This window comes from Polyodon spathula, chromosome 1 (assembly GCF_017654505.1).
Source record: "Polyodon spathula isolate WHYD16114869_AA chromosome 1, ASM1765450v1, whole genome shotgun sequence".
In the NCBI taxonomy this organism is placed as follows: Eukaryota; Metazoa; Chordata; class Actinopteri; order Acipenseriformes; family Polyodontidae; genus Polyodon; species Polyodon spathula.
The window spans coordinates 92,022,765-92,038,612 of NC_054534.1; the positions used below are offsets into that span (position 1 = coordinate 92,022,765).

At 38.0% G+C, this 15,848-nt stretch overlaps 2 protein-coding genes across 2 annotated transcripts; both read left to right on the forward strand.

Moving 5' to 3' along the window:
- The first annotated feature begins 168 nt into the window (after positions 1-168).
- LOC121327084 (magnesium transporter NIPA3-like) lies at positions 169-4,381 on the forward strand. Its single transcript, XM_041270908.1, has 5 exons — positions 169-187; positions 349-405; positions 2,288-2,378; positions 3,274-3,434; positions 3,648-4,381. Exons 1-5 carry the CDS (start codon positions 169-171, stop codon positions 4,280-4,282), a joined length of 963 nt encoding a protein of 320 aa, XP_041126842.1. The 3' UTR covers positions 4,283-4,381.
- Positions 4,382-7,759: 3,378 nt separating this feature from the next.
- On the forward strand, positions 7,760-11,174 carry LOC121300977 (fibronectin type III domain-containing protein 9-like). The gene is made up of 2 exons (XM_041230062.1): positions 7,760-8,201; positions 10,095-11,174. Exon 2 carries the CDS (start codon positions 10,108-10,110, stop codon positions 10,774-10,776), a length of 669 nt encoding a protein of 222 aa, XP_041085996.1. The 5' UTR covers positions 7,760-8,201; positions 10,095-10,107; the 3' UTR covers positions 10,777-11,174.
- The last annotated feature ends 4,674 nt before the right edge of the window (positions 11,175-15,848 follow it).

Below are 15,848 nucleotides of genomic sequence, written 5' to 3' on the forward strand. Positions count from 1 at the left end.
CAGGGGAATCCACAATTCATCGTGCATCAGCAACCCCTGTGGCCGATAGGGTGCCTGTGATTCTGCAGTGGAGCCAGCAGATCTGTGTTGTCTTCCAGCACTGCAAAAAATGACAGATTGGCAGGAACACGTTTCAGAGGATGCGTGTTCCAGCCTTCATTTCCCGAGATGCCAGGGGGTTGCAGCGGTGAACCAGGATACAAATAATAATTGGGCCAAACTGGGGAGAAAACCAGTGTAAAAAACCAAGGTAAAATAAATAAAAAGGTAACACACATTAATGCAACAGTCCTGTAATTTATGCTAGGTGTGGAGAGTTGTTTGTTTGTTTGTTTGTTTGTTTTTCAGGACTGGGGGGTCTAGGTTACCTCAAGGAATGGATGTGGTGGGCTGGACTTATTACTAGTAAGTTGTGGATAATAACTGTGTGAATAAGGTGTAATATGGCATTTACACAAACAGTGGCTTTCCATTATTATTAGTAAAAACTACAGAAAATGGCACCTTCTGTAGAGATGCAGCTTACATAAAGGACAATATTATACAATGTTAATTAAATATTAGGGTACAAACATTGAACAAAAGAGTTATTTCCACAAGAAAATTGAATCTTAAAAGATATTGGCCCCTATGTATCATTATGTTTGTTGTGATTTTGTTCATTTCGATTGTCATGTCAAGTGATGTATTATTTTTATATATAAATACACTGTGTAGAAAAGATGTATTGAAAATGATACAATATTTAAGATGCATTTAATGAATGGGAACTTAGCTTGCCAGCTCTACAGAGGCGAATAACGTTCATAGAAAAGTACATTGTCATATTAAAATATAAACACCAAGCAGTGTTTAAAACAGATAACAAAAAATACAATTGTAATTTAAAATATTACTATAGATTATATTTGCTTAAATTCCATTTCACGTAAATCCAAATTTGTGGTTTAAACAGACAAGGTCTGTTTCAGGAAGATCATCTCCAGGTTAATGTATTGATGCTGTGTTGAACGGCGCGAGAGTTTCATACCGTAGATGGCTGGTTGTACTGTTTCTGTAGCCCTGCTTCAATTTAACAGTCCCTCAGCTCCAGCCACCATGTTGGACATTTTTTCTATCAAGAAGTCTGGTGACTTAAGGAAGAGTGTCACGCCTCTCTTTTGAAAGGTGCCCTCCAGGGGGTTTCAGAGGCAGATATGTTTTTTTTGCATGTTCTTTTGTCTTTCGAATGTAATACAATAGTCCCTCCCAAATACAGATACTGTTATGTCTTACATTCGGATGTGCCGGACACAACATATGTCACATGATAATAACTAATTAAGTGTGATGCTAGGTCAGAGGGAATATCATGATCCAAAGAGACACACTGGGAAAAAATACATCTGCTATATGACAACCAAGACAAGAATAGAAAATAAACAGAAAAATAAAACAAAAGAACAGATACAGGTAGAGTACTAAATCGTAAAACTTACTAAAATTGATTGGTTGGAAAAGGGCAAGAAGCTTTCAAAAATACAGGTGGGCTCCAGTGGTTTGAATCATATGATTTAGTCACATTTGAAGTGTTCAATTGATTTTTGCAAAGGAAAGAAAGTTTGACTTCTGTACCAACAGAAAACAAAAGTAGCAGGTAGGCTATGTGTTTTATTTACAGCCACACATACACTGTAACATATGTCATTTGTGTACTAAAAAGGCTGTGGTAAAGAAGAGCATGCACTAAAATGATTTTGTTTCAATTAACAATAATCTTTTATTATTTCCATATTGTACTTAATGTGTACAATGCAACAGCATGATTTATTTTGTGTTACCAGTACTCTATAGGCTAAAGTAAATACAAAGTGCGCTAGGTATTCATTTGATTTTACTACTGTACTGTTTACTGTATATGCCTACTGTTCAGATTTATAGTGTACATAATATAATGTGTACAAAAAACACATTCATGTTATTTCGGCACAATGATTTATACTTTTAAAATAAATTGAACCCTATAAATGTGTGTGATTTAGTTTTTTAAAACAACACCTTGTTATTTTGTGATATTAAAGTCAAATTATAAAAATAGATATGTCATGCTAATCATAGAAAATTGTTTCATATGACTAAATCCAATATACTAACCTAGAAACGATCATATACAAATAAGTTGAAAAAATGAAGTGAAAATACTTAGATATAAAGGCAAATACTGTGATACATAGGACCCCTATTGTTAAAGACAAACCATATATAATATATTTGTATTCACTTCAGTGGCTTTCCTTTTTCTTTTCAGTGGGAGCAGGAGAAGCAGCCAACTTTGCTGCCTATGCCTTTGCACCTGCTACACTGGTCACTCCCTTAGGTGCACTGAGCGTTCTCGTAAGGTATGAACACATTTATAAATGTGAGTTGATGTTCAGATAGTTTGAGTGGGCAAGACAGGTTCAATTCAATTTATTTTATTAAAAAATCCACTCATTTTGTTAGGAGACTGTGAAAGGGGGCTATTTTAATGACTCAAACTGAAATCTAGAAACAACTGATTCTTTCACAGTGAAAATCAGAGACACTGTTTAATATTGTCACAAATTATTGGACCCTATAAAAAATGGCTTAAACGTGCTACATGCACATTGTGGTTTAGGTATATATATATATATATATATATATATATATATATATATATATATATATATATATATATATATATATACCAACCCCTTGTTATATCGCCCCTCGCTATACTGTTAATGTCATACGGTTATATACACACACATTGCACAATAACACAAAGCAAATTAAATATCTGTTTGCTGAAGCGGTTTTTATTTTAGCCAACAAGGTGTTCACATGTGGCAGGAATGCACTAGCAAAAGCCACAAGGCAGTGACTTCAGCTCCCTAGCAACAAGCCTCCTATGTTGCTGGGAATGGATTCTTTCAATACAGCGGGTTTGTGCATTTGAGAAAGGCGAGGAAGACTCATGACATTAATTGGAGACTGTAGTTGATGAAGCAATGACCCTCCGCTGTACAAATTAAAGAATAGTGCTGCTTTTTATATGAAAAATGAAAAAAATGGTGCATAGAGGATTTATACTGGACCCTGACACACCCGATAAAACGAGGGAGTGGTTGTACAGTATTTATTTGTTAGCCTATTTGTTTTTCTATGGGTCTCTCGCTATATCGCAGCCCTCGATATATAGCAGCTTTACATTGGACCCTGACACCCGCGATATATCGAGTGGGTGATGTGTATAATGTTTATTTTTAACAGTGCAGTGCTTTCCTCCTACTGCTTGGATGAGCAGCTCAGTATTCATGGTAAATTGGGCTGCATGCTGAGTCTTCTGGGATCAACAGTAATGGTAATCCACGCTCCACAAGAAGAAGATATAAAAACCTTACATGACATGGAAATCAAGCTGAAAGACACAGGTCAGTATATAACTAGGTGTAGCCACTTTAAAATGGAGTGCAGAATATTTGACTGTTGGTATTGCAAGCAGGCAGTCAAGTAAATTCAGAAACTTACATAATAAAGACATGCTGTACACTTCAAGCTTTGGTAGGATAATAGCATATTCTTTTGCTTGAATAACCTGTTTTAAAGGTGTGGGCATTAAATATATGCATTGCTTTTATTTACAGGTTTTATAGTTTTCGCCACCATTGTAATCACAGTCTCATTGGTATTGATGTGTGTCATTGCTCCAAAAAAGGGACAAAGCAACCTCTTGATTTACATCTCCATCTGCTCTCTGATTGGAGCCTTTTCTGTATCTTCTGTGAAGGGCCTTGGTCTCGCTGTCAAAGAGCTACTTGAAGAAAAGCCAGTATACAAAGACCCATTGGCCTATATTCTTCTAGCGACATTGGTGATTTCAGTTAGCACCCAGATCAACTATCTCAACAAAGCGCTGGATACCTTCAACACGTCAGTAGTGACGCCAGTGTATTATGGGTTTTTTACCACAGTAGTGATAACTTGTTCTGTAATTCTTTTCAAAGAATGGAACAGCATGAGTGTGGCAGACATCGTTGGCAACCTCAGTGGATTCTGCATCATAATCATTGGCATATTTCTCTTGCAAGCCTGTAAAGACTTTAACTTTACCTGGGAGTTGCTACCAACTTCAACTAACAAGGTCAGCTATCATGTAACAACGAGAGGACCTGATGACCAACAACACAATCTATTGGAAAACATGGATAACCAATGCATTGTGCATGAGAATGAAAATATATATTGTTGTAAAACAGAACAGCTGGAAGATAGCCACTAAAAGGTCCCTTTATAAAATGACTGTTTATGTGATTGATATGGCACCAGATACATTTTTGCTTGCACATTACATTGAGTACCTGTTTTATAAATATTTTGCTCAAACACATCATTTTTATTACATTTTCTCTGAAATAAATGTATATTTTAAAATTATGCTTTTTCCATAATGTTTGTTGAGTACTAATCAATGATAATAAGACGTCTTCTGTCAGTGTGAATGTATATGAATATCTAATAGTCAGAACGTAATCTATTCAAATCACTCATAAAACCCATTCCCTTTTGAGTTTCGGATAACACTTCACTAAGACACAGCTCTTCTGAGGACTGTCCAATAATTCAATTTCCGCGTTCCGTGATTGAAGAGCAAATCAGTCAAAGGGCGATTGGGTGTTGAAAATTGATTTTATATTACACGGATGAAACTAAAATAAATTAGTGCAGATAAAATCTGAGTATTTAGGTGGTCAGTAAAAATCTGTCGTGATAGTTAGGTGGGTTAATATAAACCTCAAGGTTTGTGTCAGCCTGTTAGGATTCTTGTGTACAAACATTATTGTGCGGTAGGTGGACTCCAAACCTAAAAAAATTGTCAATGTATAACAACACCTTGCTGAACCAAGGGGAGACAGACATTGATGCTAAATTACACAGAAAAAAAATGTTTTTAAATATTGGGCTGTCTATGTTTGTTAACAAACTTTATATTTATACTGTCATGTATGCATAATTTTTGTATTATTTATAATATTGTAGTTTTATAAATGTACAACCTATATTAATATTAAATATTAAATATCATAATATTGAATTTCTATGTTGTACACTTTTTTCCCAGAAATTAATCGTGTATCACTGAAAATAATTATTCTAAAGGTATATTATGAATGTTATATTCTATGGCTTGTATATAATAAATGGTATCTGCAATTCAGTTATTTTGCTAGAAGAAAGAAAGATAAGGTTATGACATGTGCATATGTGGCAGAATGGCTTGTGGGGTAATGTCAGACCAGGAAATGTATCCAAACAAACAACGTACTGGCGGGTTGAATAAGCCACTGGCTGCATTCAGTATTTATTTACAAAATAATAAACACACATTCAAATAACAAAAGAAAACGGCACGTTGGCCAAAATAAACAAACACAAATGAACAAGGACATAAGTACTTTCAGGATGATTCAAAGTAAGTAGCATTCGATTTGTTCCTTTGCAGTTTGTTTTACATGCAACACTTCCCTCTGCAACTCAGCCTAACACACTCCCCTGTCTGCAAAAGCTGCAGGTTTCTTGTAGTGGTGGCTGAGAGATTAACTACCTATCAATTATCTTATTAACCCCTCAGACACACTTTACACAAGTTTAATAAATTCACGTAACTGTCAGCTAATTAAATAATTACTAGCCAACAGTGTTCTCATTAGATGTACTAAATCACAAGCAAAAAAACAATAACAAACAATGGCGGATGGCACTTCGCTCGTCCTGCATTTAAATAATAATAGAAATAAAAAAATAATACAAAACATAATATGCACAGGGGTGGAGTGTACCCACCTTGTGCACAGCACACATGACCTCAACGGGCAGTGCAGGCTCAGGTAGGAGTTGATCCTTGGGATTTGATAACGGGAGCAACAGGTAGTCTCCCTCTTGTGGCAGGGGTGAGAGCAGCAGGTAGTCTCCCTCTAGCGGTGGAGGCGGGAGCAGCAGGTAGTCTATCACTGGTGGCTGGTGCGGCTCTCCCTCAGTCACTGGAAACTTGTGCGGCTCTCCCCCACGTTCTGAAGATTGGTGTGGTTCTCCCTTACATGCTGGAGACTTGCGGCTCTCTCACACTATGGAGACTGGTGCAGCTCTCTCACGTGCTGGAAACTGGTGCAGCTCTTCCCCATGCACTAGAGACAGCGGGGCTTCTTCATCCTGGAGGAAGGGGAAGTTGACCATGAAGTGGCCCCACCCCCCGCAAACGGCACATGTTCAAGGCCTCGAGAGTGCTGAGGTAAGCCTCCCAGCTGCCCTCCAGTTGCCCTTCCTCCTCCGCTCCGGGGCGGGGGCAGTTGATGACAGAATGGCCCCCCTCCCACAAGGAAAGGCACCAACTCGAGGCCTCGACAAGGCAGAAGTAGCCGTCCTAGTGACCCCGCTGCTGTGCCTGTGGCGCTTATTTGGCACAGCATCACATTGAGGTGGGGGAGGCCACATCCATCAAGCTGCGACCACTCTGCATAACCCAGGCCAGACAAGCGGCTGCCAAGTAGGTACTGAGGGAGATGCAGGACATGGGCCTGATTGAGCTGTCAGACTGGACATCACTAGTTGTATGGTTCCCAAGAAGAAAGACAGAGACTGACTCTTCTGCGTCGACTACAGATGGCTGAATGAAGGTCAGACAGCCACTGGACGTCGCTAGTTGTATGGTTCCCAAGAAAGAGAGTGACTCTTCTGCATTGACAACAGGTGGCAGAATTAAGTGACCAAAAAGGACTCCTACCCCCTGCCCTGCATCGATGAGTCCCTGGACCTGGTAGCAGGGTCTACATGGTTCTCGTCAATGGACCTCAAGAGTGGCTACTGATCAGGGTTTTTCAGCCCATTTGGAGTCCCCCAGTAGCTCCACAGTGGCCATGGGCGGAACTTTGAGTCAAGGGTGTTTGCGGAGATGTGCCGACGGCTTGACATCAGCAAGACGCAAACGACCCACCTCCACCCGCAGAGCAGTGGTTTGGTCAGGAGGTTAAACAGCATTGCTCGTGGTCCAGGTGGCCATCACCTCCGACACTCACTAACGTGACTGGGACAGCCAATTGCTCCTCGTCCTCCTGGCGCGCTGCTCCAGTGTACAGGACTCCACCTCCTGCACCCCAGCGCTTTTGATGTTGGCCAGGAACACCTGCTGAGATGGTGTTTAGCTAGCCACCAGACCCCTCCGCTAAGCCACCCGGACTGGAGTATGTCAGGCTGCTGCAGGACCACCTGGAGTTGGCCCACGGTTTTGCCAGGAACATCAGAAGAGGAACTATGATACCAGGGCATCACTGTGGGGGAGCTGGTCTGGGTGTACAGTCCCTGATGGAAGCGGGGCCGCTGCACCAAGCTGGACATTTCATCTTGTAGTTAGCCACAGTGCTTCGGCAGAAAAGCAGAAAGCTGCAAAGCAGCAGAGTGCTGCAGCAGAAACCTGGATTCAGTATTGCACCGAGTGATACACAGAAGAGAAAATATGTTACTTTCATTTAAAATATATATTTTAAAATTTTTACAGGTTTGTATGTACATATACCTGTTTACACACTAGTTTCTTTTGAAATGTCTATCTTATCATTTTTCATTTTTTAAGTAGTGCTTTACATGTGTTAAGTTAGAAAATAAACCCTTTTATGTTTAAGTGTTCATTTAAATATTTCGTTGTGCAGATGTTTGATACTGATGTTGTTTAAAATGTAACCTTCATAATGACTGCTGGCAGCGTTTTAGGTATGAGTATAACAGAGGCGGATCTAGTGTTAAAAATAACATCTCATTTCTAATCTCTGTCATCAATCTGCATATATGAGGAAATATATGGTACTTTAATGCAATATTGCACAGAACAGCCTTTGAAAAAATATATATTATGGGTTCTGGAAGTCTTCCCCCACTGTTCTTTCAAAAGAGCTGATTTCTGTGCAGCTGACGTCACTATGGGCAGTGGTTGGATATTTAAATACTCTCCTCCACATCACAAAAGCTGTCTGCTTACAGTACAGTTTTGGGAAAAAAAAGGATGTGGCATGATATTTCATCTGGAAAAATGAATAGAGCTCTGTTATAAAATTATTAATATTTTGGATTTTTCATCTCCTGCAACATCTGTAGTTTCTACCCGTGTGAGAGAATTATTAAAGATCACAGACGAACACTGGATTGTGGAGGTGAGCAAGTAACATTAATTACATAATCTCTTCTCTTTTCCTTATATTTTCTCTTTCTACAGCAGTGCAAGTACCCATGGTGGTTCAGAATGGGCTGTAGTATTTAACAATGCAATAAAAATAAAATTAAAATAAAAAAACATAAAGAATACAGGGTTTATTTCCCCTGATAACTAAAATTAATATCAATTATGATAATTTAAATGATGCAGCCGCAAATTATGCAAATATCTCTCTCTTTTCTTATAAATTTCTCTTTCTACAGCAGTGCAAGTACCCATGGTGGTTCAGAATGGGCTGTAGTATTTAACAATGCAATAAAAATAAAATTAAAATAAAAAAACATAAAGAATACAGGGTTTATTTCCCCTGATAACTAAAATTAATATCAATTATGATAATTTAAATGATGCAGCCGCAAATTATGCAAATATCACAATAATAGATGTGTATCATTACTCTGTGTCTATGGTATCTGTTAAATAGACAGTTTATGTCTGAGTTTATGTGGATTACATTTGAATATGAAAAAGACGAAATATAATGAAACACCTCAATACTGTCTTTATATTCTTAATTCATTGGGGGTGATGGTGGTGGATGTTCTCTGTGTGTGTGTGTGTGGGGGGGGGGGGGGGGGGGGGGGATATTTGATGATAATGGACTTTATATGAAATATGGATCATGTGTCAAATAGTACACAGTGGTGATATTGATAATAACGTGTAACCATGTACATTATCTGCATTGCTTTGCATGCTTTCTTCTAACATCCAATCAAAACAAATCCACTTTCTGAGCACTAATTGGCCCCTGAATGACAGAGCTTACCACCGCCACAGATTTTTGGAGAACACTCATGTCCTCTTTCAACAAACCTTTGCATGAACCACGAGAAAAATGTTTAGGTTATAGGACTTTTTTGTCAGTGTTTACATTTGTGTTTAAAAGAAACACTTATGTTTTGTTGTTGTTGGTAAAACTCTTTTTATAATGATAATATTATGGACATGGGAAAGTGTAATGCCTGTAAGATCTAGCCTTTATGTTACCATAGTAACAACTATGCTAGAAAAAGAGGCTGACAGAGGGAATAGCAGAAACTGAATTCAGTCAGAGTTTAGGAGTGGGTTTGAAATATGCAGGAGAAAAAAGTAAAGCCACGAAAAGACAAAGCAAGAGATATATCTGTTTTACCAGGCAATAATTTAAAGGGTTACATAAATGTGTTATATCTGTCTGTTTTTCAGGAATGTCTTATTAGTTAAGGTTAGGATTAGGTTAAATGTTTAAAATTGCAACTGTCAGTCCAGATTCCAAAATTATACAACCAGCGCTGTGCTATATTGGCATGGTGACATAATATATAGTATGGAATGGCCTCTTAGAGAACATTGAGTGGATTCATATGCTACGCCACTCTTCTGTGCAAACTGTACAGTGTGTTTTACTGTAGTTCTTCTTACCTAAGGTCAAATCTGTCTTTCTCAGCTGGTGTTCAGCCACAGATAACTGGATCTTTAATATCCAGTTTTCCCATGTATTCTGTGAGAATGTATGATTACTGTGCTTGTTTTTATGCCTGATGAAAACAAGGAACTGAACTGAATTGTAAATAGAGATGTCAAAAGTCATCCAAATGGAATCTCTCTTGTATCATGAGATATGAATTCAATCTTTTTCTGTTCACCATCCCTTAATTTAAGTATAATAGAATTATGTTTAATTAAATGAAACATGTGTATACTAAGCTATTAGTGTTTTAAGACATATTTTCCTGAAGATAAATGTTTACATTTGTGGTCAAACCTACTTTGTGCATAATCTATATACAAAATAAAAATGATCAAGCCCAGTGTTGAAAAATAATCCTTATGTTTGTCTGTGTTTTAGAAAAAAATAAAAAATGCAGAAGATGAACCTTGAAATCAAGAACATCTCCTTCACCTCGGCTTCAGTCTCCTGGTCACCCAATCCCTATGCCTGCCCAGCTAATCTCTACAGGCTTATATATCGCCCAAATTGGAACAGCATTTTGTCAGGCTTTTCAAGGCAGAATTTTCACCGTGAGGAAAACGTTCCGCTGGGTAGCAGTTCTTTAACTCTGCAAAGGCTTAAACCATCAACCAACTACATCCTCTGTGTCACGTGCCAGGGGTCCCAGCCTTCCAGGGACCAGTGTGCTATCTTTCACACACTGACCAAGGACGCTGTGGTTCTCACTAGTAGGACGTTAGACCTGGCTACAGTGGTGTGGTTTACCAGCAGTATCCTCCTGATCATAACTGCCATCGTGCTGCTTCACGGCTGCGTCAAGCTGTGGTGCAGGACATGCAAAAGGAAACGATACAGCTCTGCAGAGACAGTTAGTTTTCAAGGCAGGAGTGGCCAAGCCTGGCCTGAGGGTAATGCGGAGACTGCCCTTGTGGACGACCATTGCGACATCCCATCCCTGTCAATCCTGGAAAAACAAACAGAAGGCAAATCAGAAGGCTTGATTGGGCCAAATGGTCTGTTGGCTTACAACAGAGACAAAGATAAAATGGCCATTTTACCACAGAGTATCCATGAATAGCAAATGTGTGTTTTAGCCTTGTTCAAATGCTGTATGTTTTATTGAACAAAAGAAGGAATCTGCTTGTGTTTTTTTAACCCTGCCCATATTTTTAACCTTGTAAGCCTGCAAATAAATACCACTGCTTTGCATACTGATACACATATGCTTTTTTGTTTTTAAAAACCATTATATTTACAGGGCAGACCATTTTTACTGGAGTATACTACTTTTTCCAAATTAAAAAAAAAATGCATTGTAATGTGCTGAGTGTGTTCGATGATGAAAATCTGTTATAACATGTTAGGCACTGACATTTTGGCTTTCTAGTATTAAGTGTGCAAAGTCAAAAGGCTACATGTTTGTTGAGAGGGGATCTGCCTGCCTAATTACATAGTCACCAGACCCCATGGAATAGATTGTCCCTTTTGGAGCTATTAATAAAGATAGTTTAATTTAGTTGGTATACATTGTTTTACTCAGTATGTGTTCTATATGCATTTAAATGTCATCAAAAAATTAATGAGCTTATATTTTGTGAGTTAATAAAAAGTTAATAATACAACTATTTATTATGGAGTTTAATATTTGTTGCATCAGTTTTAAATTGTTTCCAATACTGATACTGTTCCATATAAGGTGTTAAGGTGGCCTCCTCATTTGTAAACTTTCTTATGTTCTTATATTCTTCTTGTTACTGTACATGATAAAATGATACCATTATTTCAATCAAACAATGCAGTATTCTAAAATCCACCTTCACCCTGATTATGAACACTGCTGCGAGAATGTTGGCTAAAGGTAAGTCCTTTCAGCCCATAACAACTGTGCTTCTTTGCTGATACAAGCTAATGGTTCATTTAGAAGACCAAATATGGGGTCTCGTCTTCAGAATGTGAATTTCCCTTAAACAATACCTTGGACCTTTCGCGCCTCTGAAATACCAAACTAGTAATATACATTTCTCTAGTACTACTGCTCTGGTCTATAACTGTACAGTCTTTTGCTTTTAGAACTAGAACCCAACGTGTTTATGGTTCTGAAAATCTTTTTTTACATGAATGAGAACTAAATCTGCCCATTGTATTTTTCTTCTTCATTTGTTCAATACACTGGAGCCATTTTATAATAAGTACTTGGTTGTGGTTTTCTTCCTTTGAATAGCCTTTGGAAAGAAATTACTTTAGACAATGCTCCCTAATTAGTTGTAGCAATCATTCTTTATAAAAATGATTTCAAATTATATATTTCTATGGATACATTCACAGATACAAAAAATGAAAACATGCAGTAATAAAGTAAAACATACTGTACACCTTATATACAGAGATACAGGTAATGGACAACAAATGGAAACACCAATGTAAAATCACTTAATAGGGTGTTAGGCCACCAGTACGGCCTGTATGCGCCATAGTATAGAGTCTACCAGTCTCTAGAATTCAGCAGGAGGGATGCGGCATCATTCTTCAACAAGAAAGTCAATCATCTCACACCTGGTTGATGGAGGTGGAAAACACTAACTCAGGTGTCATTTCAGGATATCCCATAAATGCTCGATTGGGTTCAGATCTGGTGACTGAGAAGGCCATGACATATGGATAACATCAGTGACATGCTCATCAAACCATTGGGTGACCACACATGCTCTGTGGATGAGGGCTCAGTACCATTAAGTAGCAATTAACATTGATCTTGTTTTCTAAGGGAATGAGTGCGCCCAAACCATGCCAGGAAAATGCACCACACAACATTACAGAACCACCAGAACCCTTCACTGTTGGAACCAAGCACTCAGGGCTGTAGAGTTGGTGCCACACGTGCACTTGGCCGTTTGTCGAGATCATGATGGAGGATGATTCATCTGACCATATCACATTTCTCCACTGCTCAGTAGTCCATTGCCTGTGTTCTTTGCACCACTGGACTTGCAAACGTGTATTGCCAGGTGTGATGAGCGGTTTGTGCATTGCAACCCTTCTATGGTATCCCGCTCTGTGGAGTTCTCGGCAGACCATTTTTGATTTGCAGTCAATTGATCTGCAGTTACTCGTCTGGTTTGCCTTGCACTTCAAATTAATGCACAGATATCATGATCCTGGATTATGCGCTTCTGCCCACTGTTGCCCTTTGCTGATAATGGCTTTCCCTTGGAGTTCCATGCCGACATCACCTTAGACATCATTGCTCATGAAACAACAACAAGTTGAGCTGTCTTGGTCACTGAAGCTCCTGCCAAACGCGCCCCAACAATCACCCTCTTTCAAAGTCAATGAGGTCTCCTCTTGCAGCCATGCTAGCCATAATTATAGGAAACCAGGCTGTCCAACATTTTCATACATGACCCTAAGCATGCTGGGATGTTATTTGCTTAATTAACGCATGAGCCACACCTGTATGGAAGCCCTTGTTTTCAATATACTTAGTGTCCCTCATTTACCCAGCTGTTTCCATTATGTTGTCCACTACCTGTATATATCAGTGAAACGTGAGCACAATGGTACTGTTAATGCAACAAAGGCACACTGGACTGTAGTGGTAAGTATTTACTACAAGGCATCACTAGTAGATATGTAGTGATAACTCTATATTCTGCCATGACCTGTTCTGAATTGACTATTAATTGCTTGTCACCCCTAAGTGCAAACGTGAACCCAAATCCCGTTGTTCAGAATAAGATACTAGACACTGTAGCCTTCAGAATTGTTTTCTTCTTGCAGTTTTTATGAGCACTCTCTGTCATAGCAACACAAACAAAACAGGCTGGTGGGTTTATTAACCATATCAAACTAGAACTGATTAGCGTTTGTAATGCTTAAGCACAACCTTTCAGTTATTTGTTTTTCTCTCATACCTAATTAGTAGACTCTCAAATTAAAATTTAATAGCACTGTCAGCTGATCAGCAGTTACAAAGCACGCTGCAGTTCAATCATTTGAATAACTTCATAATTTCCCTGACATTGGAAAACTCTTCAGGAGGCATACAGAATTAATGCACTAACCTTATACCTCTGACTTAGCTGAAATGAGTTGGGAGTGCTAAGATCAAAGAGGTATAGTTTGCCATTTAAATAGGGTGCACTAAGGTGTACATAGACTGATATTTAATACAACAAAAGCAAATTCATACAGCTGAGCAAAAGTGTTGAATTTAAATCAAGGGAAGTAATGTTAAAACTGTACAATGCATTAGTAAGACCTCATCTTGAATATTGTGTTCAGTTCTGGTCACCTCGCTACAAAAAGGATATTGCTGCTCTAGAAAGAGTGCAAAGAAGAGCAACCAGAATTATTCCAGGTTTAAAAGGCATGTCATATGCAAGCAGGCTAAAAGAATTGAATCTATTCAGTCTTGAACAAAGAGGACTATGCGGCGACCTAATTCAAGCATTCAAAATTCTAAAAGGTATTGACAATGTCGACCCAAGGGACTTTTTCGACCTGAAAAAAGAAACAACGACCAGGGGTCACAAATGGAGATTACACAAAGGGGCATTCAGAACAGAAAATAGGAGGCACTTCTTTACACAGAGAATCGTGAGGATCTGGAATCAACACCCCAGTAATGTTGTTGAAGCTGACACCCTGGGATCCTTCAAGAAGCTGCTTGATGAGATTCTGGGATCAATAAGCTACTAACAACCAAACGAGCAAGACGGGCCGAATGGCCTCCTCTCGTTTGTAAACTTTGTTATGTTCTTATGACCACACTGTAAGAGAGCTTGTGTTCATTTTTAGTTGTCAGTCTATGAGCCACCACATTAGATACAGTACTAAGAGAACTGGTCTTGTGGGGTCCGGTCTGACGTCTATTGTGAACTTCTTTCTGTACAAGTGATGATTAAACATATTTCCATAAACGTATAAAACAAATATGTATCTGTTGGTCACTGCAAGTAGCTCTTACCAAAATCTGTTTCACATTCACTGTATTTTTTTAATCTACGTTACTTATAAGGTAAAAATGAGGCGGAGGTGATGATTTGTGATATGCAGTAACAGGAAGTTGGTATTTCCTCTGCAACACGTTTCTGAATCGGACATGGCTTAGATTTTTTTTAAATGTATAATGCTTTATTTTTGCAGTCTTTATGAGTTCTTTTTCTTTTTCAATGTTTATTAAAATTTATTTCATTTTCATGGGAAGGGTTTTCAAGAGACATCTGAAAAAATTGGTAGCCTAGAGTGATTGTTTTAAATCAGAATGGAGAACATTGCAAATCTGCTGTAGCTGTTCGGTAATGGTATGTGGTAAACAAAAAATCAAATATGTCTTACATATCAGCTGCCAACGCAATCAACTAAGTTGAACAAATCACAATGACACTCAAGTAAACAGTCTTTTATATCTAAATTGCTTTTTTTAATGACTACAAAGACCAGCTTTGTGGTATGGAGACATTGATTACAATTACCAATACATGAATTATGATAAACTAACATAAAAAAAGAGTCAGCTATTGCACATAAACCCTTTCCAGTAAAGGATGTACTGACAGTTTGTGGTGGAATACAAAAAAATGGTTTAGTTTACTTTCTAACTAACTACAGTGTGCTATATTTTGTTCTTATTGCACATATTTATAAAGATGTACACTCCAATGCATATACACCTATTTATAGGTTATATCAGTGTTTTTCTTTCATATTTTGTAATGAAGTTACTATGAAAGAGAGCGCAGTAAACTGCAGTTCTTTGAGATGTTTTTACCTATGCAGGAGCTACTAAACAGTTCTGTTCAAACGCTTTGCATCACCTAGAATTTTAGGATTGAGACATAATTAAAAAAAAACAAAAAAAAAAAAAAAACATTAAAATAATTCAGCTATTTTATTTCACATTATGTAATCAAAGAAACTACAAAATTATATTGCAAAAATCAACTGGGAGTCATGATAGTAGTACAGTATTTCACAATAGATTTTAAAATGTCAAATTTTTCAATTTTTGTCAGTTAAGCAAATGGAAAACTATAAAGCGGTATGCAACTCAATATGTTAACGTAAAATTATTCAGCAGGTTTCAGTCGACAAAATTAGTTATTTCTATAGAGTGGTGTAAAACTGTTGGCAATAGCTGTACACCTTCAC